This window comes from Apis dorsata, unplaced genomic scaffold (assembly GCF_000469605.1).
Source record: "Apis dorsata unplaced genomic scaffold, Apis dorsata 1.3 scaffold_52, whole genome shotgun sequence".
Lineage (NCBI taxonomy): Eukaryota > Metazoa > Arthropoda > Insecta > Hymenoptera > Apidae > Apis > Apis dorsata.
Genome location: NW_006263353.1, coordinates 1,512,399 through 1,532,941, shown reverse-complemented (window position 1 = coordinate 1,532,941; position 20,543 = coordinate 1,512,399). Strand labels below are relative to the sequence as shown.

The 20,543-nt window shown below is 24.7% G+C and overlaps 3 protein-coding genes across 11 annotated transcripts in view; 1 reads left to right on the top strand and 2 right to left on the bottom strand.

Moving 5' to 3' along the window:
• Positions 1-1,703: 1,703 nt before the first annotated feature.
• On the bottom strand, positions 1,704-9,888 carry LOC102681792 (fumarylacetoacetate hydrolase domain-containing protein 2A). Of its 2 annotated transcripts, XM_006609199.2 has the most exons (7): positions 9,586-9,888; positions 6,683-6,844; positions 6,014-6,049; positions 3,400-3,616; positions 2,523-2,857; positions 2,292-2,379; positions 1,704-2,216 (listed from the first exon to the last, which is right to left on the bottom strand). In XM_006609199.2, exons 1-7 carry the CDS (start codon positions 9,714-9,716, stop codon positions 2,154-2,156), a joined length of 1,032 nt encoding a protein of 343 aa, XP_006609262.1. In that variant the 5' UTR covers positions 9,717-9,888; the 3' UTR covers positions 1,704-2,153. The 2 variants fall into 2 exon arrangements, with proteins under 2 accessions (XP_006609262.1, XP_006609263.1); XM_006609200.2 differs by lacking the exon at positions 6,014-6,049 and having other exon boundaries at positions 9,586-9,887.
• A 250-nt stretch (positions 9,889-10,138) lies between these two features.
• On the bottom strand, positions 10,139-11,388 carry LOC102681010 (39S ribosomal protein L35, mitochondrial). The gene is made up of 4 exons (XM_006609191.2): positions 11,248-11,388; positions 10,744-10,894; positions 10,506-10,646; positions 10,139-10,440 (listed from the first exon to the last, which is right to left on the bottom strand). The coding sequence occupies exons 1-4, from the start codon at positions 11,276-11,278 to the stop codon at positions 10,206-10,208; spliced, it is 558 nt and encodes a 185-aa protein (XP_006609254.1). The 5' UTR covers positions 11,279-11,388; the 3' UTR covers positions 10,139-10,205.
• LOC102681143 (MICOS complex subunit Mic60) overlaps positions 11,095-20,543 on the top strand; it is a 58,149-nt gene continuing 48,700 nt past the window's right edge. For 3 of the 8 annotated variants that reach the window (XR_004151795.1, XM_006609197.2, XM_006609198.2), the window contains exons 1-9: positions 11,095-11,420; positions 11,786-11,871; positions 12,362-12,430; positions 12,738-12,953; positions 13,057-13,139; positions 13,294-13,401; positions 13,488-13,698; positions 13,781-14,192; positions 14,272-14,406. Coding sequence is in view for 7 of the 8 variants with exons in the window: in XM_006609197.2 (XP_006609260.1) it covers positions 11,367-11,420; positions 11,786-11,871; positions 12,362-12,430; positions 12,738-12,953; positions 13,057-13,139; positions 13,294-13,401; positions 13,488-13,698; positions 13,781-14,192; positions 14,272-14,406 (1,374 nt within the window). In the remaining variant the exon portion in view is untranslated. The remainder of the gene's footprint in view (positions 11,421-11,785; positions 11,872-12,361; positions 12,431-12,737; positions 12,954-13,056; positions 13,140-13,293; positions 13,402-13,487; positions 13,699-13,780; positions 14,193-14,271; positions 14,407-20,543) is intronic. The other 5 variants (XM_006609194.2, XM_006609195.2, XM_006609193.2 and 2 more) reach the window with 5 other exon arrangements.

The following is a 20,543-nucleotide window of genomic DNA, read 5'->3' as shown; positions in this document are numbered from 1 at the left end:
ATTTTATGATGTGTTCTATAAAAAAAATTTATAAATCATTATAAAATATTTTATAATTTATACATATAAAAATTTAATCAAATATATTTAATTAATATTTTTTTTTAATCCATATTAGGCAAAGAAAATAATAAAATTAATTAGATATGTACATTCATTTTTTGAATGTATAAATTTTGCAGAATAATATATATATAATTATAGACAAAAAGAACAAATAAAGAAGAAAAAGATAGAAATAAAATAAAAATTGGGAAATTAGCGCCATCTCTAGAGTGCCGAAATACATATAAATAAAAAGAGTAAAAAATAAAAAAAGAAATAAAATAAAAATTGATTATTAGCTATCTTTTAAACATGACAAAAATATCTTTTTAAAAATACTCAAAAGATAATATTGATTAATTCTTATACTATTTTATTCTACTTTTCATTTATGAAAAAGATATTTTTAGTATTCATAAAATAGTGCTAACGATCAATTCTTGCCTATTTTTATCTTCTTTTACTATTTAATCTTCTTATCTAAATTTTATTATACTTTTTTTGTTATTTTTTTCTTATTTTTCTTTGTCTAAATTTACATTTGATGTATAATTATACAAGATACAGGATGTTAATTTGATGAACATAATTTCATCATTTCTCTTTGAAAACTATAATATGTGTTAATCTTTAATGTCAAAAATATAGATATTACAGTATTGATTTTACAATTTCTAGGACGATCTTGTAGAATATATTAAATCTCAAAATATAATGCAAGTATTTTTCAATATAATGCATGACATAGTAATGAGATTTAAACAAATTCTAGCTCAATAATAAAAAGAATTTTTAAAAATTATCCTATCGAAAAATGAATATTAATTTGTTTACAAAATGCACTTGGTCCCTGATACTAATATATATATATTACTTTATATACTATGTATATATTACATGTATTAATATATATTAATATATATATTAATATATATATTACATGTATATATTACTCTCATTATATTTAACAATTTAATTCTTTAATTTCTATTCAGAAAATATTAAATTTAAAATAAAAAATTATATTTTATTTCTAGAAATATAATCTATAATGTAATAATTTTTTAATAAGATTGATTTATGAATTAATATTGTATTCTAATCGATTCGAAATTTGAAAAATTGATTATAAAAATATGCTTATAAATGTTAAAATAATTACGAAAGAAAAGTTTATTTTTAATTTTTGCTTAATAAAAACAAATTTTTGTAAATAAAAATAAATAAATAAATAAAAAAAAACATTATTTCAAAAATATTATTTCAACTTATATATAAAATATACTTCATTTATATCTATAAGATATTCTGTAACAGAATACTTATTTATTCAATTTTTTAAATATAATTTTGTTGAAATTTAGTTCCAATTCCAATCATAAATAACATTGAAATTTTATTCTAAATCGAATTGCTCAAAATAAAGAATACTGAGAATGATATTTCAAAAGAATACTTTTTAGTACTCCTGAATGTAAATGAAATAAGAAAATGCATTGAATATCAAATATATTTTTTGTATCTTATATATGATTTGTACTTTTTATTATAGATTGTGTAATCATAGATTTTTTGTTATTCATTATTTAATGGTAAGTAACATAATATAAAATAATTGCAATAAAGGAAAATTTTAAATTAAAATACTCACTTAAATGAATTTGTCAAAAAATATTTTAATATAAATTCATAGTATGTCGATAGAAAACAATGAATCTATAAAAAAACTCTCAGACGAGTTTGTATTTTTGAAAACAGTCTCTCTTAATTATATAAATACATAAAATTCGTGTATAATGTAATAATAATAAGTATAACATTCTCAAAATGTTATAAGTGCATATTTAAGTTTCACTTTTTTAAAAAATGTTCGATATTTTTACATCGAACTATTTCTCATATTATTATCATTATGTTAATAATAATAATAAATTGATAGTGTTGCGTTTTTTGAATCGTCATCATTTCTTTCGTGCATTGAATCAATTTAGAATACATCATAATTTGATCATAATATTCTGATGTCGATTTTATTTTTGTCGCATATTCAATTTTTTTAAGGCGAATCGCTCCTGTATATTTTCTACAAGCATAATTTATTCGTCAGATCAGAGAACTTTATTTCTCAAACGACCTAAACCTTGTATTTCCGTTTCTAATACATCTCCACGCTAAAAAGAACAATAAAATAGTTGTAAATTTAAATATAAAATCAATAATACGAAATGAATCTTCAATTATTTTACCTGTAAATATTCAGGTGGTTTACGAGTGAATCCCACACCAGATGGCGTGCCCGTTAGAATTACGTCTCCCGGTAATAGTGTCATAAATCTAAAACGTATAATTGCATAATCACTGCAATAGATTTCTTGAACAGGAATTAATCAATAGAACAATGGAGTTAAGCAATTTTGATTGATAAATTAAGTTTATCTGCATAATGGAAAAGTATAAAAGTTTTGAATAATACATACTGTGAAATATAAGCGACGATTTCATGAGGCTTAAATATTAGTTCGCTGGTATTACCATCTTGTTTAATATTACCATTTACCCATGTTTTTACGGTAAGATTGTTGATATCAGAAATAGCTTCCTTAGTAACAACAGCTGGTCCCAATGGACAGAATGTATCCATGGCTTTGCCCAATAGAAATTGACCGCCATTTCTTTTCGATTTTTGCCAATCTCGAGCTGTAATGTCTTGCGCTACTGTATAACCAAAAATATAATCCTCTCCTTCATTGTTATTCAATGCTTTACACTTTTTCCCAATTATTATCGCGAGTTCTGCTTCCCAATCAACTTTCTATCAAAATAATCATAAAAATAATAGTTGATAAATTTTCGAATAGTATTATATTTAGTTTTAAACATTTTAATATTGAATTAATTATAACATATATAACATATATATAAATAAGAATTGATCTTTGCTTTAATATACTTTGTTTTTTAATCATTTACTAATTAGATAATTACATACATATTACTAAGCATGTTATTAATCAATTTTCCTATTTAAAACTTATGCAAATAATTTTCCTCTAGTTCCCTATAGTTAATACTTTCTATTTTTAATTTTAATTTATATTTCAGATTAATATTTAATCAAATATGTTTACTTTCCTAATTAAATTTATAAATAGATAATTATCTTACAAAATACAAAATTCGAATTTCTGTACTCAATTGATACACTGATTCTTTCTCTTTTCTTGTGTATTGTTCTATAATTAGTTGAAAAGTCTATTTAAATCTCGTTATATAATTATCTCGATTAAATATAGAGACGGTCTTTGCAATGATATGGAACTTTAGTAATCAACATTTTCTCGCTATTATACTTACATCTGAAATTGGTGGAAGCATAATATTATCACGCGGTCCGATGATATTACTTGGGAATTTACTAAAAATCACAGGGCTTTCCGGTGGTGATACACCTTGTTCTTTACAATGACCAACATAGTTCAAACCAACGCAAGCCAACTTATCCATACGTGTAACTGGCGCCAGAAAATTCACCTCCACTTCCGGTATTACGCTACGTCCTTCTGCTACTATTCTATAATTATTTAACTAATGTAAAAATATAAAACATATTTTTTTCTAATGGCAGAATTGGGTTATATTTAAATCAAATAATTTTTTTTTAATTATTTAAATAGTAAATTATTGATTTATGTTATGTTTTCTCTTATTTTGAAAAAATAAAATTTATAATTAAATATTTTTGATATTAATTATATTTTTTTGAAAATAATTGAAGAATATTATTTAATCAATTAATCAATATTATTTAATCAATTCTCAAATAGGATTAAAAAAAAAAATTGTTATTTAAACAATATTTTGTCCAACTCTGCCTATGTATAACTAATTTTCATACACCTGTAAAAACAATGATTAAGAAAAAAGTAAAAAATTTCGAGTAACAATAATAAGTTAGTATGAACTACTATTATTAACCAGCATAATATAAAAAATATAAAAAATTATTTATTCATATAATTTCCCTTTGAAAGATTGGTTTTACAAGGAAAAAGATTACAAATATTAGTTGGCGATTTGAACTCAAAGATCAACTGATAACTCTTCAATTTTCATTGTAATGACATTTTATTAATATTTAGAATTTTTATTTTTATAATAATACTTGTAATAATTTGTATTGTACAAATGTAACATTTGAATAATAATGTAGTTACATAAGTAAATATTAAGTAAACTAAATATACTGATATATATATAATCAATTGCATAACTTATTTTGTATACATTTTGCAGTATTAAAAATAATTTAAACGAATAAAAAAAAATAATATGAAAGATATGAAATAAAAAATTAAATATAAAAAATAATGAAAATATATAAAATATCATAATAATATAATCATAATATCATAATTTGAATTATTCAAATAATCAAAGATCAATGGAAAGATTTTATATATCAAATATTTTCATTTAGAGATATCATATGAAGAATTTTCTGGCAACTCAGAGTTTGCAAGCTCGCCAACTGAGCACAAACAGAGCAACAATAGCTTAAATTAGTAGCAACAATGATATTTGACTTAGTCATCAATGTTGATAATTTCAAGATCAAAATAAATTACGAAATTCACGATAATAAAATAAGTTATGAAGATACTAATTAGTTATAGGGGATTTTTTTATCATTCAGGATTTTCAATGGAAAAACATCATGCAAATGATGTGTTTGAGAAACAATATAAGTGTATTTAATCAAATGATTCCTTTTTTCTGTTTTGATAAAGTTATGTCGAAACTATAAATATAATTTAATTTTTTTCTTTATCATCGTTATGTTAATTTTAATTAATTTAATAAACTTAATTTAGTAAACTGTTTAATCAATCAAAATTCATTTTTTTTATAAAATCGCGTAAGTATGTTTATCATGATAATTGAGTGAAGGACCCGAAGAAAAAAGCACAAAACATGAAATATTATAATATAACAAAACATGAATAATATTTATGCATTGAATGTAGTATTATTATGAATGTAATATTTTCTAAATAAACATCATCATTACATTAAATAATAAATCATTTAGATATAATAAGAATGAAAATAAATTGATTCAATGCACAAAAAATGATTATATTATTTCATGTAGAAAATATGTATATATATATTATAATTCATATAACTGCTCTGCAATAATTCTTCAATTATTCATACTTAAACGATTTAAATAAAAAATTTTCTATATTTTGATGTAATTACAATTTTTGGAAAGTTATTTTAAATTAGAATTTTAAACTATTCCACACATATTACATTTTTACATTCCACCCCTAAATTCCACATCGTCTAATATTCAAAGTGTACTGCACCAATGTTTGCTTAAATGATAATCGTTTGTAAATAAGAAGAGTAATCGATAGCAGGAATCGGTCCTTTTGAGCTGGCCAATTAGCGATCGTGAAAGAACGAGCTTTCTAAACGTCTATCGTCCGGTTTGTGAGTTTTCTCTCTGAAATAAGACACGTCTAATAGAGTAAATGATAACGTAAGATGAGAATTTAATGCTAATGCCGCGAAAGATTACAAGATTATAGGTAGATTTAAAACAGTCACGAGATAAGAAAAATATTAGCACAACATTGACTTTATATAATACTGATAAGTGTACATTATAGATCGAAGAAATATAGATCTATATCAGAAGAAAATTCGAAGTATATTGTTTAGCATATATTTAATTATATATAGTTTAATTATATGCTAAGAATAAGATTACGAAGAAAATAAAGAATAAATAAATATCGTATATGCATTACGTACGAACAATGGAGAATTGTTCAGTATTATACATAGAGAAAAGGACAGACACAATAAATTAATGCTATCTTATAGAAGCTTAATTTAAAGAAATTTAAAGGGTATACAGAGAATTTTTTTCACACTAAGTTCTTTCGATAGCACGAACCTCTCTATTATAGTCAACACGTTCACCTCGTCTTCCCTGGGAACAAAATGGTGGGTTATGAAATCGAATAGGTTAAAATTACTATTGATATTAAGTTTACTATTAAACTTTTTCTGAAAAACTAAAAATGATAAAGATATATAACAGTTGTGTGTACATTGCATTACGATTGTATGTTAATTGTATCAATTTTTTTCTTCAAAATATTCAATTAAATTATTATTAAAAATATAATATGAAACTTCAAATTATTATATAATCATCAAGCATGTATTTGTAAATTTGCGGTATTTTTATAGTGTCTTAATTGTTTTGAATCTAATGAAATATATTTTATTTATTCAATAAATTATAATAATTCTTAGAATTTTTATAATTTAAAATTTTTTTTCTAATTCTAAATATAATTACTATATATATAAAAAGAAAAAAGAAATAAAAAAATGAAAACCGAATATAAAAAAATTAATATTCATTCTAAATATTCGAATCATGATCAATCGTAATTTTTTAGTTAAATTATTTTTAACTTATTATCATGTTTTAAAATAAGATATTTTCCATTTTTACTAATGGATAATAATGTTTATATTATTTTTTGTATTAATTAATAATATTGTGGCATCATAAGTTCCACTAATGAGTTTTTACATCTCAAATTAAGCTTACCTTTTAGCCTTTTTTAATAAATCGTCACCACCCTCGAGAAATTTTTTCAATGTATTTGGAATTCTCGAATCTACCGCCGAAACTGCGATTATGTCACCACCTTGGACAAGTTGCACTCCTAAATGTTGAGGACCACCATTTTTACCAGTGAATTGTACAAACCTATTGAAAATTAGGCATTATAATAAATTTAATAAATATCATAATCATAATCATAATAAATTTTATGATAAAATTAAATAATATAAAGATTAAAATATAAATGTTGTTTAAATAATATAAAGATTAAAAAATAAATATTTAAAAAAAAAAAGAATTATATGATAATGTATGGAAATATTATAATAAAAAATCGCATTTAAATCAAAAAATCTTTCATAAAATTAAAAAATCTTTGTGAAAAACAAAATAATGAAAAAAATATAATCCGAAAATTATTTCATGATATGAAAAACAGAATCCATAAAAATCATTACAAGAAAATTAGTTAGAAGTTGAAAAAATTGATAAAAATTGATAGATTGTATAGTTTTTAAAAAATTATCAAAATATATTAATCAAATTGATAAGTATCTAATTATAAGAAATCATAAGAAATATTTAAAGATTTATATAATAAATTCATTTGTTATTTTCATCATTTGATTAATGGTATAAATAGAATTCAAATATATTTCTCTTATAAAATAGTTCTGCATATGAAAATAAAAAATAAATGAATAAATAAATAGAAAATAATGAAAAATATTTTTAATTTATATTATATTATTATATTATTTAATTTATATTATATTATATATTTATATTATATTGAATAAATAATACGGTTCATTATAATAATTAACATAATTATTCAAAATGCGATATTTTTTGCAAAACTGAATAACTGAATTTAAAAAGAAAGAATTCTTTTAAATTCATTCTTATGTGCATTTATTAGCCAAATAGAATGATATATAGCCAAATAAAATGACATATTTCAAAACTTCGATATTATATCAAATGTATGTACTATATACAGTACGAAAAGTAAGTGATCGATACTGTTTAATGACTTGATAAGATACGTTTATTAAGTTCTTTTTAAATTTAAATACTAATTTATCATAATGGGAATCCACTAAATTTTTAATTTCCATAGATAAAAAAAATTATATGGATAAAATAATATATTTTAAAAAATAACGATAAATTTTTTTTATATTTCTACTTCAATTTAATGTAATTGGAAATATTTTAATATATAGAATATTTTTACTTGATATTTTAAATATGAATTGAAAAGGAATAGTAAATATGTAACAAAAAGATAAAAAATATAATTAAGATAACAACTATATGTATGAAATAAAAAATATAATCGTATCTAAAATAGATAATATTAAATATTATTTTAAATTTATTAGGATATTTAAAATAATTTCTTTATATATATTTATAATTAATAATATTCATATTTAATATCTATAAGATTGTATATTTCAAGTTATCAGTATCAAACAACAAAATCCTGTGTTTATACATGATCAACAAGTTTAAAAAAAAAAAACAAAGATAAACTCAAAAAACAAAGATAAAAATATTTATATTATACAATTGTATGATATAAAAGATCGTAAAAAAATTTTAATTAATAAAATTAATTTTTGCTTAATTAGTGAAAATGTATATTCTGAAATTAAAGAAGATACAAAATAATAAATTTCAAGCAAATTATTCGCAAATGCATATATGAATTTATTAACGATTCTGCTGCCACCTGTATTTTATCTAACGAAAATTTATAAGATTTATACCGACCAATTAAGAAATAAAGAAAACCATTTATAGAAAATTATATGGAAATATAAGATATCTCAGAAAGTATATAAATAAAATTTATTATATTACTCATAAATATTATGTAATCGTAATCAAATTAAAATATTTAAAGAATATTATATCTTATTAGTATCAAATTCGAATCATTATAATTATTATTATAAATAATTAATTTCCATTATAATTACCTTTAATTATATTACAATTATTTACATTTATTTATATGATAAATATTAAGTATATTAGAATAGTTATATAATAATTAATTACAAAAATTCTTAAAATATTAATATCTCAAAGAATTCTTAAAAAATGCAAGGTATAATAATATATATTAATGCATCTAATTTCATACTACTTGCTGTTTTTCTGAAGATAATTGTAAAATATTTAAAATATTTAAAATATTAATTTATCTTTTTGTTATATATGATATTTTATGATTATTATATATTTTTTAAAACGACGTCATATTTACGTTAAACAAACCCTTTTTTAACTGATATATTTGTATGCGACTATGTTCAGCTCGAATAGTATGTCGTAAGTATATATATTCAGATGCTTAGTGTCGATGATATAATTATATTTAATCGAACGAATTCAGATATTTGAATCGAATTAATTATTGTCTTTCTTTATAAATTAATTTAACATAATTAATCTGTACTGATTTAACAATAGATATTAAGATGTTCATTAGACATGAAAATCTAAAGATGCTTTTATAAATCTAATTAATTTTTTTCTGCATATTACTTTTTTTTTATTACTGATTCTTTCAGACAGTATTCAACTATTCAACTTATGCAATTATTATTATATTTCTATTTTTTAGTTTGATATGTTTGACTGAAAAAATATTGAAATATGCTATTGAAAAAAAGCAAATTATGTCTGTTTTACTTTAAAAAATTATGAAAGCATAGAAAACAGATGCACAGATAAAATCTGAAGCAGGCCAATCAAAAATGTCGCGCGAAATTCGACTATTTTAGATTATTTAAAATGTAATATTTAATCATTTTAATAAATTTTCGGCTATTTCATTAAAAATTTGGATAGATTTAGATTTGATTTACCTCATGTTGACCGCTCTATTGGTAGAGAAATTCCTACTAGCAGCGAAATGCGTGTTGCTTTTCTCGGCACACGAGTTTCTGAAGGTGAAGCAAGCTCTGCTAAGTAATCGTAATTTACCACGGTAAGGCATTTTTTTCGTTGATAAGGTGTCGGTTTGATAGGAACGCACGTTGTGAATGGTTCCTACGAGAGAAAAAAAAATGAGAATATTATCACAAACGAAAAAGTACTCGTCACGAAAGACGAACTACAACTAATATAGTACAGTAATACAAGTGAACACATTGCGCCACTCTGTTATTGAGTTGTAGTAGGGGAAATCACGTGACATGATAAAAAATGATTCAACTTCGAAAGCAACCGATTGAATTTTTTTCATTATAAATGATAAATCATTAATATTTTAATCCTAAATATAATATTTATAATTTGATAGCATTGTAAATGAAATAATTTTGAAAATTTTGAATATTATATTTATTTTAAAAAAAATAAAATATAATATATTCATAGGTGAATTTTTTTAATGATTTTAGTGAATTTTTCAAGGAAATTGGAGTACAAATATTTTATTTTTAAATATAAATTTTTCTAACAAAGTTTCTACAAATTATATTATTTAATATTCTTTTGGTTGTTTTCTTGTGAAAGGAAACTCTTCACGTGTATGATATGGAGTATAAGGATCATCTACATAATAGTGTGGTCTTCTCCAATAGTGATTTACCATTTTATCTAATAAAGTTGACTGTTTTGCATTACAGAAAACATGCTGTTTTAATTTATATCGCCGTTTAGCATTTTTTTTCCATAATTTTTTATGACGACCAGCAATAGTTCTGATCCATATACCCCTATAAATAAATATATATTAATAAATATTATAAAATACATTATTGAAATCTTATTAAAATCTTACCAATTTAATCTGTAGAATCTTTTAAGCACGGCTTTCACAGTTTTTCTTTTACCCTTTTGTCTAGAATATTTTATAACTGTTCTAACAGAAGTTGTTGTAGGTACCAGTGTTGAAGGTACAACATTATTAATATCTATGTGACTGTGAACATTAATTATATTATTGAGACTAAATAATATTAATTTATTTTTATATAATATATATATATATATATATAATTTGTTTTAAATATACATACCCAAGAATTGGCTTTTGCTTTATATGAGAAACATTATTCCAATTATGAATTGTAGAAGAAAATGCACCAAAGAATCTTTGTTGAATACATTGCGTAATAGGTAATTGTTTAGGAACAAGAGAATTTGTTAAATTAATATTGGTATGCAAAGCTGAAATATAAATACAAAAATAATATTAATTATATTAAAAGTAATTAAAATTCCATGAAAAAATTAATTTAAACTATAAGATAAGATATTAATTGCTCTATTAAGTTAAGTTCAATATAAAGATTTAATAAGCGCGCTCTTGTTTACAATTCCATAATGTTCCTTCTGTCAGAAAATCAAAATGGCTATTCAATTTAAGTGAACATAACCTAAAAGTTATGAAGTTGCAATAATTATTATGCAATGACTTATTGAATTTAAATGAATAACAGTTTACAATGAAGCTACTAAATTATCATTTAATATAAAATTAAGAGTGTTAGTGAATTTCTAAAAAAGTTTCTATTACATACCTCGAATAGCGATACTAACAATACGCAACATTCTTCTTTTCCTCTAGTTCCGTCGGTAACCAGCTGTTTTGTGCCGTCGTTCCCTTTTTCCTTTGGCTGCCTGACCGGCCACCCGAAAGATGTTCCGAATTGGATTAAAATTTCCGTGCAACGGTCTAAATAGGGTACGTAAAGTAAGTAAAAAGTAAGCGATTGTACCCATACTGATTTGGTGGTTTTGCGTTACGTGAATTTGATAAAAAATATGAAGAAATTATAGAAAAAACTGTCGTTCACTATGTGCTGATAGACATTACTGTCGCGTCGTCTCCTGTATTGATATTAAATATTTCGTTATTGTTTGCTGCTATTCTGACGAGATATAACTCGTGATCTGCGTGAAAAATCGTAGTCATGTCATGATGACGATGTTTTTGCAAGTTGTCAGTGAATATTCCTGCAAACAAGACCAAGGTTGCCCGCCTCGTGTGACAAGATGGCTTAAATTTAGGAGCTTACATAATTCCAGACGATTTCATCGCCACCGTTGATCTTTCAGGTCAAAAAGAATGGATCCTCCAGACTGTATTTGACAACTAGGTATTATGAGACACGTGCACGAATTAAATACGACCAGGAATGTAGGTGAGTGAACGAATTTTCCGATTGTTTGGTAAGATGTTTGGTAATTTTTACGAGTGTCACACTTGTCGTTTGAATGTTTTTTTAAAAAAAGAGGATTTAATTGTCGTTTTTAATTATCTTGATCATAAATAATATTTTATTAAGAAAAGTTCATTAAGAAAAAATTTTATATATAAATTCCTTTAAATTTTTTTTTAGGTTTAGATTAGGTTATGTTTGTTACAACCTATTTTATTCAATGATTTTGCAAGTTTTATCATATTTAAATGTTGCATATGAATTTTTTTTTTGTAAAAGTTTATTATAGATTTATTATATAATTATTACATAGTAATTATATAATTATTATATAGTTTGATGACAATATTGGAAATAAAAATGAATATATGTATATAAATTGTATAATTAAATAAAATATTATGAATATTAAATCAATTAATGAAAATAAAAACTTAAATATTAATTTTGTGATCATAATTGTGCGTTTTAGGTTTTCCAAGGATGTCAAACTTATATCTCGAATACCGATACATAAGTATTCAACTGATACACCAAAAAGGTATTGAAAGTTTAAATGTGAGAACATTTTTATATTATGTATATTATATAACAAAATTATATGTGTGTTATTATAATTGAACTCATTAAATTTTAATTTTTTCTTTCAAAAAAAGAAAAAAAAATTGAATATAGAATTATGTTTTATAAATAAAATAAAAACCATAGAATAAAAGGTAAATCTATAAATAATTATAATTTTTCTAAATCAACTTAATAAATCTCCTCATATATATATATTTGTAAAACATTTTTATATCAAAATGTTTATCAAATAAATTTAATATAAATTACAATATTTATTAAAGGGAGAAAAGCAGAGGAACCACAAAAACAGTATTAACTTTGACTGCTGTGGCAATAGGAGCATCAGGTGTATTGCTTTATGCAAAACATGATCCAAAATTTCGTGCAAATCTTGAAGGTTGGATACCTGGCACAGACAAGACTATTCAGATCATCTTTCAGGAGGAATCATCCTACTTTGAATTCATACGTACATTCTTTGAAACATTAAAGCAAACGTAAATTTAATTATATATTTAATATTTGAATTTTTAGTTGAATAATAAAAATATAGAAATGAATTATTTTATATAAATAATTTATTATTTTTTGTTATTTCAGAATTATAAGTTCCCTTTTTGGAGGAGATTCAAAAAAAGCAGGTCAGAAAAGAATAGATTGTACACAAGTTGAAGATTATATACGTGAGCCCTATTAATAATTCCTAAATCTATTTCCTTTCTTCCTTCTTTTTTTCTTTAATTACTAAATTAATAAAATTTTTATATAAAAAATTGTTTTATTTAGAATAGTTATTATTTTGCTTACTAACATTTAACAATAATGTGTGTACTATAGCACCAAAACCAACTTTTGTACCACTCATTGATAAGAAGGAACCACCTATTAATGAACCTTATGCTGAAATAAGATTAAGTAAAGAAAAAGGAGAGGAAATTGAAATTGGTAGGTTTTTAAATTTATTAAAATATCAAATTTTTTTTTTTTAACAATAAATATAAATAAACGTATAAAATATTTTATGTTTGCAGTTGCCGAAAAACCTACGCCGCCTCCTAAGGATGTACCTGAGGAATTAATGCCAGCAAATCTGGTGGAATTAGAAACATCATGTGGTGAAGCTGCATCTAAAGCTATCGCAGCTTATCAAAAAGCAGTATGTGTTATTCAAGATTACAATAAAGATGTGATGAGAGTTGTAGAAAGTCTTCATGCCACTGTTGGTAGCGCCATTTGGAACAGGTATTTTTTTTTAATGCGTATAAAATTTTTTCTTAACTTTTCTTTACTTAATATTATTTGTAATAAATTAAAATATTTTTAGACTAAAAGATTCAACTGAGAAGAAGAAAGAGGCCGTTAAAGAAGCAGAAGACCTTGCCAATGAAGCAATTGAATCACTTAATAAAATATATAATTTAATCAAAGATCCTAAATTTGACGCGCCATCGCATATGAAAACAGCTGCTCGAAGAAACATTAAGAAAATCATGGATGATGTGGACGAAGCAAAGAAAAAATATCAAACGGAAATAGAATGTGGGAATATGGCAGAGCGTTATTGGAAACAAGTCAAAATGGCTCGTGAAAATCTTAACGAAGAACTTCAGATACTATTTCCTAATATCAATATTCATGAAAAAAAAATTACTCTTGATGAAAATACCTTTGATTTGTTTGTTTTGCATATGTATAATAAAGTAAGCAACTTGCAGAGGGAATTAGAAAAAACAAGGGTAAATATTATTACAAAGTTCATATTAAATATTCAAGTATTCAAAATTTCATAAATTTAAAATTCGTGTTTCATTACAGACGATCAACGAAAGTAGAATCAGAGCAGCATTAAAGGCAACAGGCGAAACAATGACTGAAGAGAGATTGCATACTTTAGTGTGTCTTGAGTTGGACAAGGAGAAACAGATCTATGAGAGTGAGTTCAGTCAAAAGGTAGGAGGATTAATATTACTTCACCAACTTTCGATAACATAAAAAATTACTAAACAGTAACTGCATTGAAAATCATATATCTGTAATAATATATACATGCTATTTCTACATATTACAATACCGTAGTAGATTTTTATCGTATGAAATAATGTTTAACTTTCGAATGTGGTTGAAGAAAATTCAAAACCGCTGTGCAATAGACCGTGTAATAATTTACGCATAATGCCGTGAAAATTCAAAATTTATGCTCTCACGCATTGTTTGCAAATTATGTGGTTAACTTTCGGTGGGGATATTTACGAACCGCATATAAAAAATAATGACATCCTCGATAATAACTCTATCGAGATGCATATGCTCGTTATTAAATCATATGAAATGAGATTCAAATTAATACGAATAGGCCTCCAATCGATATCTGTCTCTAAAGGCAAACATCGCGATAAGTACATAGAGATTCATGGTATATCGATAGAATTTGGCATTGGAAAAGAACCGTAGCTTATGCCATAACACACTTGGTCGTTATGTACGGATGCACATAGAGGTGTGGCATATCTCATATCCCTCTGTGTATGTATACGGATGTATATATACGGATGTATATCTGTCCGTTTGGTAAAGGATGATGGGTGGAGAGGGATGGAGGGATGATTCTGCCACCCTTCGGGCTTTTTATCTATTTCCATTTGGCCCAATGCCAATACTTCGCTAGAGGCAGGCAATATTATCTCTTTAGACTAGCCTTGCGGTATATTCGGTATGCACGCGTCTAGTCACACCGAGATATCCTCACTCAGAATCACTATGACTTATTGTCGTCATAGTTGTCTCCGGAGTTTGTCCTTTGCCCTCGATTCCATTGGGGCTGCGAGTTACGATTCTGGCTTGAATTGTAGAGAGAATAGAATGATAGAGTACCGATTGACATATATTAAATATATAAAATGATTTATTTAATTATTATTTGAAATATATTTTATTTTCAATTTAGGTTTCTTATTAATAGATTTTTATTAATAATTAAAATTAATTCAATTTTAAATTAAAAGAATATATCATATCATTTACTTTATCTTATTTATTATTGAAATAAATGTAAAATTTTATGTTATTTATTTTATATTATTTAATTATTGATAATTAACTTAATAATTGTTTTAATTTTAATTATAAAAAGATATAATATTATACCAATAATTGTTGATATGAATGATTTTGAGGAGGATCTTTTTTTAATTTTTTATTGATTAATATTTTCTAAAATTAGTTATTTTCTTAATTTATTTTCATAATCTTTACAATTAGTATTTATTAGCTAGTATATATATTTTTATTAATCTTCAATTCTTTTAGTATTTATCCTAATACAATTTACATTGAAATATCGTCATGAATTAAATATTTTTGAAAATAAAAATAAATTTGTATCATATGATTTTCTAATCTCAGTGAATAAAGACAAGTTTTTTTTTTTTTTTTTTTTTTACTATTGAAAAATAATTATACAATTCTATTTTTAAAAGAATTAAAAGTAAATTTTTATTTTTATTTAATTATTAAATTAATTATATTTTAAAGTAAATATATAAAATGATGTTTACAATAGAAATATGTAAATTAGAGAAATATTTATTTTTTTTAAAGGTTTAAGGTGTTTATTTGAAATGTACATATCAAACTATTATTGAAATATAATACATTAATATAAGTTTGCCCAATTCGATAGAAAATAATATATTTCCAATATTTCTGTGTTTTGTGCAAATCTAAATAAAATCACGTCAAATCGTAAAATCTTCGAAATCGATAAAACTCGAATGCATTTACGAGCTTTAAAAATGATTCGCTCGAAATGATTTGCTGCAATATCGACGAATCCTCTTTTCCCTCGAATAACCTTTAAGTTCTGGAGAAAACTTACATCTACATCCGTTGTTTCGCATCTTGTTTCAAAATTGAAGAGATTGTAGAAAGAACATGCGAGTTTTGTAACATAGCTGATCATGAATAATTTCTTCTGTGTCCTAATCGAGAAAAGGGAAGCCGGGCGACGGGAAGAGAGAATTTTTGACAGAAAATTCCTATAGACCTCTGTGGAGGAGATGGGCCGCGATGAAAGGGTGGACCTACTAAATTGTTACTCAACATTCTCGCATAAAATATTCCTTCTGTTCGTTGGCAAGAGTTTCGTAGTTAACGTTGTATGCTTCTCTCCTCAAAGGTTTTCAATTTTCACCAAATGAGGGACAAAGTTGACGTACAGTCCTGTTCGTAAGTATGTGGACACATACTTCGAAATTGTAACAACAAGCGTTCACAACTTAAAAATTTTCACTTTTATTTAAATCTTCGATTTTTCTTCGACAAATTAAAATTTTCTTTAACAATAACTTATTTATTATATTTCAAACATTGACAGACAAATTTAATTTTGGCAATCTTAATTTTCCTTCGATAACCTTTTTTGTCATAGATATTTCACTATTTGCTATATATTTATCAATTTTTTATAATAGTATTTACAGATCATTGATTCCTCTTTATCTCAACAATTAATTATCACTAAGTAGTTAAAAAAAAGCGATAACCTCGAAATCCAGAAAAATAGAAGAATTTTTAAAAAAGATTCCTATCGTGAAAAATAGGATTTTAGTATAATTTCTTTTATATATTACATAATAATAATTTACGTAATATAAATATTTTCATCACACTATCTCAATATTTCAATTATAATCTAATAAACAAATCTCGATCGATATTATTTCAAAATTCTTATATATTATATGCATAAAATTTAACATTATTAATCTTGAGAAATAATGTTATCATACTTTGTCGCGTTAGTTGTGTGAGCTGGTGGTTTCTTCCTTTTTAATAACAATTCAGTGACAAAGAATGTGTCGAGGGTTTTAGCATCATCCTTTATGGATACGGGGAAGGTGTTTTTCTGTATTCTTCTTTGTTCCAGTGCACCGCGTTCCAAACATCTTCCTCGATGAATTAAACATTTATACGGAGCACAAATTTTGGCGTCAAACGGAATCCCTTATCATTATTCGAAGGGAATATTGATCTCTGTATCGAATTGAAAACACGAGTCGCGACATGATTCTGATTCTTCTTTGTAAATGTTGCGCCAGGTGATATAATATAGATGTCAAGGATAGATTTTATGTAAAGATTTTTGTTTGAAACGTGATATTTTTCTTTGAGGTTATTTTTACCCCATTTTCTATTATTTCACTCGATATCATCAAGAGGGTTGAATAATAAATTTAAATTGACGTTACGTGAAGATAGATATATCATTTATTTTTGTTATTTTCTATTTCTTGTTGAATATTATCAAAGAGTATTGATATAAATTAATATCACTGGCTGGATGAAATTTTAAATCAGTTAGAAAAGATAAGAAAGATAACATATTATTTAATTTAGTTTACTGTTATTTTATTGCCTGTTAAATTATAAAACTATTAAAAAAATTAATCAGTTTAATATTTTAAACGAGTATAACAAAATGATATATACATTTCGAGGAAGTTTAATAATAATAAATAGAAATAGAACTTTTCGAATTTGCTTTTGAAACGATCAAATCTTCTGGTAAAAAAAAAATATATATATACATATAATGAGTTTGGTCCAGCCGAAGTGAGATTACTGCGTTTCCAGCCCGTAAATCGTGGTATTCTTCAGTTCTAACCAGATGTAACGTTTTTCATCTTTTCACCCCTTTTTTTTTTTTTCGTTCCAACGAAATCGATTGGCCCTCCAATCCAAAATTTACCAAATTTATGGCCGTAACATGGAATAATTCGGGGCCCAGTCATAGGCATATCAGTGAGAAAAAATCACCCCTAACGCGATTTCAATTCGAATTTATCCTGGGGATGAGACTTGGAAATTTGGATCGACTTTCTTCGAATTAAGGACGGGAATTTGGGTTAGGAGGACAAACGAATTGATGTTAGGAGATGTTTATGCTTGTTGTGCGTTAATATTGTAATCTATTTATTGATTTTTTTAAATCTTTAATTTTTATGTGATGATTGAGAGCATAGTTAGAGAGGCTTATGTTTTATATTATAAAATGAAAAAGAAAGAGTGTATTTTTGTAGTAGATAATTAAATCGAGCAGAAAGGAATAATTGGGTGTAATGTAAAGACACAATTTGTACTCTTGAAGGGTATTTAATATAATTATGCATCTTTAATATTTCATTTTTTAGTAAAGATCACAGTATATTCTTTCTAAAGAATAATAACTGTGATGTTATTTCATTTCATTAATTCCTTTTCCTATTCCAATTTTATAAAAATATTTCTATTTATTTTATAAAAATAAATGTACAAGTTTGTTATAATTATAATTATAATTATAATTTCAATTTTTTTAAATTCGAAAAATCAAAATGTTTAACAACAGTTGAAAAGAAAAGGTTTAAAATTTATAAATTTATTCCTGTTTTGCATACGTTGTAACGTGATTTATAAATAGATCAAAGAAAAAGAAACTCTGAAAATCTGAAGGGTTGAATATCGTACAGTGGATGTTGATTTATTATCTGCGAGATCGATTGGCTCGAAGCATCCAAAATCCGTGAAAAATGGCCGTGCAACGGATGTTTGAGTTTTTTTTATGGCGAAGCATTATGCCTTTTTTCTCGCAAGAATAGTTTCGGCCACGATTTATGTTCGTGTCCTTTTGTATTAATCTTACTTATTCCGCGTTACTTTTTTTTGAAAACGTTATTCACGGTAACATAATTTTCCCTTTCTTTTTCTTCTCTTGTTTGAATAAAGTCTTTTTGAAATATGGAAAAAAAAAAAAAAATGTGAAAAATTTAGGTGCATGAATTTTGTTAGAATTTGCGTAGGCAGCTGTGAAGTACCGTGTCCTACTATATACGGGTTAATACTACTTAAATTCTTTCCCTTGCTGTTCCTACTATGCGTTGCTCATTAATTTAATTAATCTTATTTTGTTAATAAGAAATATTAGTCTTACTTTATTTTAACCTACTTTTTTAGTACAAATTTTTTTTTTTGGAATATCATATAATTAGCAAAAAAAAAAAGTTGTATCGAGAAGAATATTATTTTCTATTCTTTGCAGTAATTTTAGCTACAGGATTGGGCAGTTTTTATTAAAGCAGAAAAAAAAACACGAAGAATTACTTCAAACAGAATAAAAAATAAATCTAATAAATATTTTAATACATATATATAAAATAAAGATTTCATCCCAGAATTGCATAGATCAAAAAATATACATTTAAATTTAGACAAAAGAAAAATAGCTTTTGGAAATAGAAATTCTATATAAAAACATCTTTATATTTTTGTAACAGATAACAAATATTTAAATAATAAAATAACAAATATTAAGATAATTTATCTTTCAAATATAATCAAGATGAAACAATACAGCATGAAAATATAATAAATCATAATTCTTTTCGATAATATGTCCAATCCTGTTTTAATTACAGTTTAATGAACATTTATTACCATATTCATTATTTTCCAAAATGGACATCGAGCGAAAATTCTGTAACACATTAAACATCCAATCAACAATAAATTAAAAAACACGAACAATTTAAAACTTTCAACACGATAATAAAACCACTCTTCAAACTTTGACTTTCAATCCATCCCTCCTATTGTCACTTTGACGATAGATTTCGAAGAAAATTCGTTCCATTGGATAGAATATCGAAGTGTCAAAAATTCTGTTGTCGGCTATCTTCTCTCTCTCTTTCTCTCTCTCTCTCTCTTCCCCCATTTCGTCGTCAATTTAGAGGTTCACAGGGCCGAGAATCGGTGACCGTTGAATATTAAAATATCGACTCGTTGCGTCAGAGTGGATCGGGATCCGGTTCTCGACCCGTGGCCATCAGTCCGTCAAACCGAAACTATTACGGCCGGATATCTTTTCAAGCGTCGATCGGAAATGGACGTATCGATCGTCCCAAGTCGATTCCACACCTCGTTATTAAATCCTTGCCTTCCACTCGATTTCGTTAAGGTGGAACCTGAAGAAGGTGGACAAACGTATGTAACACGGGTTACGCGCTAAAGTCTCGTCTTTGGGATGTTGAAAGTTTCGAAGGGGACGAAGAATG

What these genes read in the sequence shown, in the direction of transcription:
- LOC102681792 (XM_006609199.2), bottom strand. Translation starts at nt 9,716, where the DNA reads ATGCCTTACCGTGGTAAATTACGATTACTTAGCAGAGCTTGCTTCACC. An exon ending in AATAGAGCGGTCAACATGAG is followed by an intron (nt 6,845 to 9,585) that starts GTAAATCAAATC and finishes AATTTTCAATAG; the next exon opens with GTTTGTACAATTCACTGGTA. An exon ending in ATCGTCGCTTATATTTCACA is followed by an intron (nt 2,380 to 2,522) that starts GTATGTATTATT and finishes TATACGTTTTAG; the next exon opens with ATTTATGACACTATTACCGG.
- LOC102681010 (XM_006609191.2), bottom strand. Translation starts at nt 11,278, where the DNA reads ATGTTGCGTATTGTTAGTATCGCTATTCGAG. An exon ending in AAGCAAAAGCCAATTCTTGG is followed by an intron (nt 10,647 to 10,743) that starts GTATGTATATTT and finishes TAATGTTCACAG; the next exon opens with TCACATAGATATTAATAATG. An exon ending in AGATTCTACAGATTAAATTG is followed by an intron (nt 10,441 to 10,505) that starts GTAAGATTTTAA and finishes ATTTATTTATAG; the next exon opens with GGGTATATGGATCAGAACTA.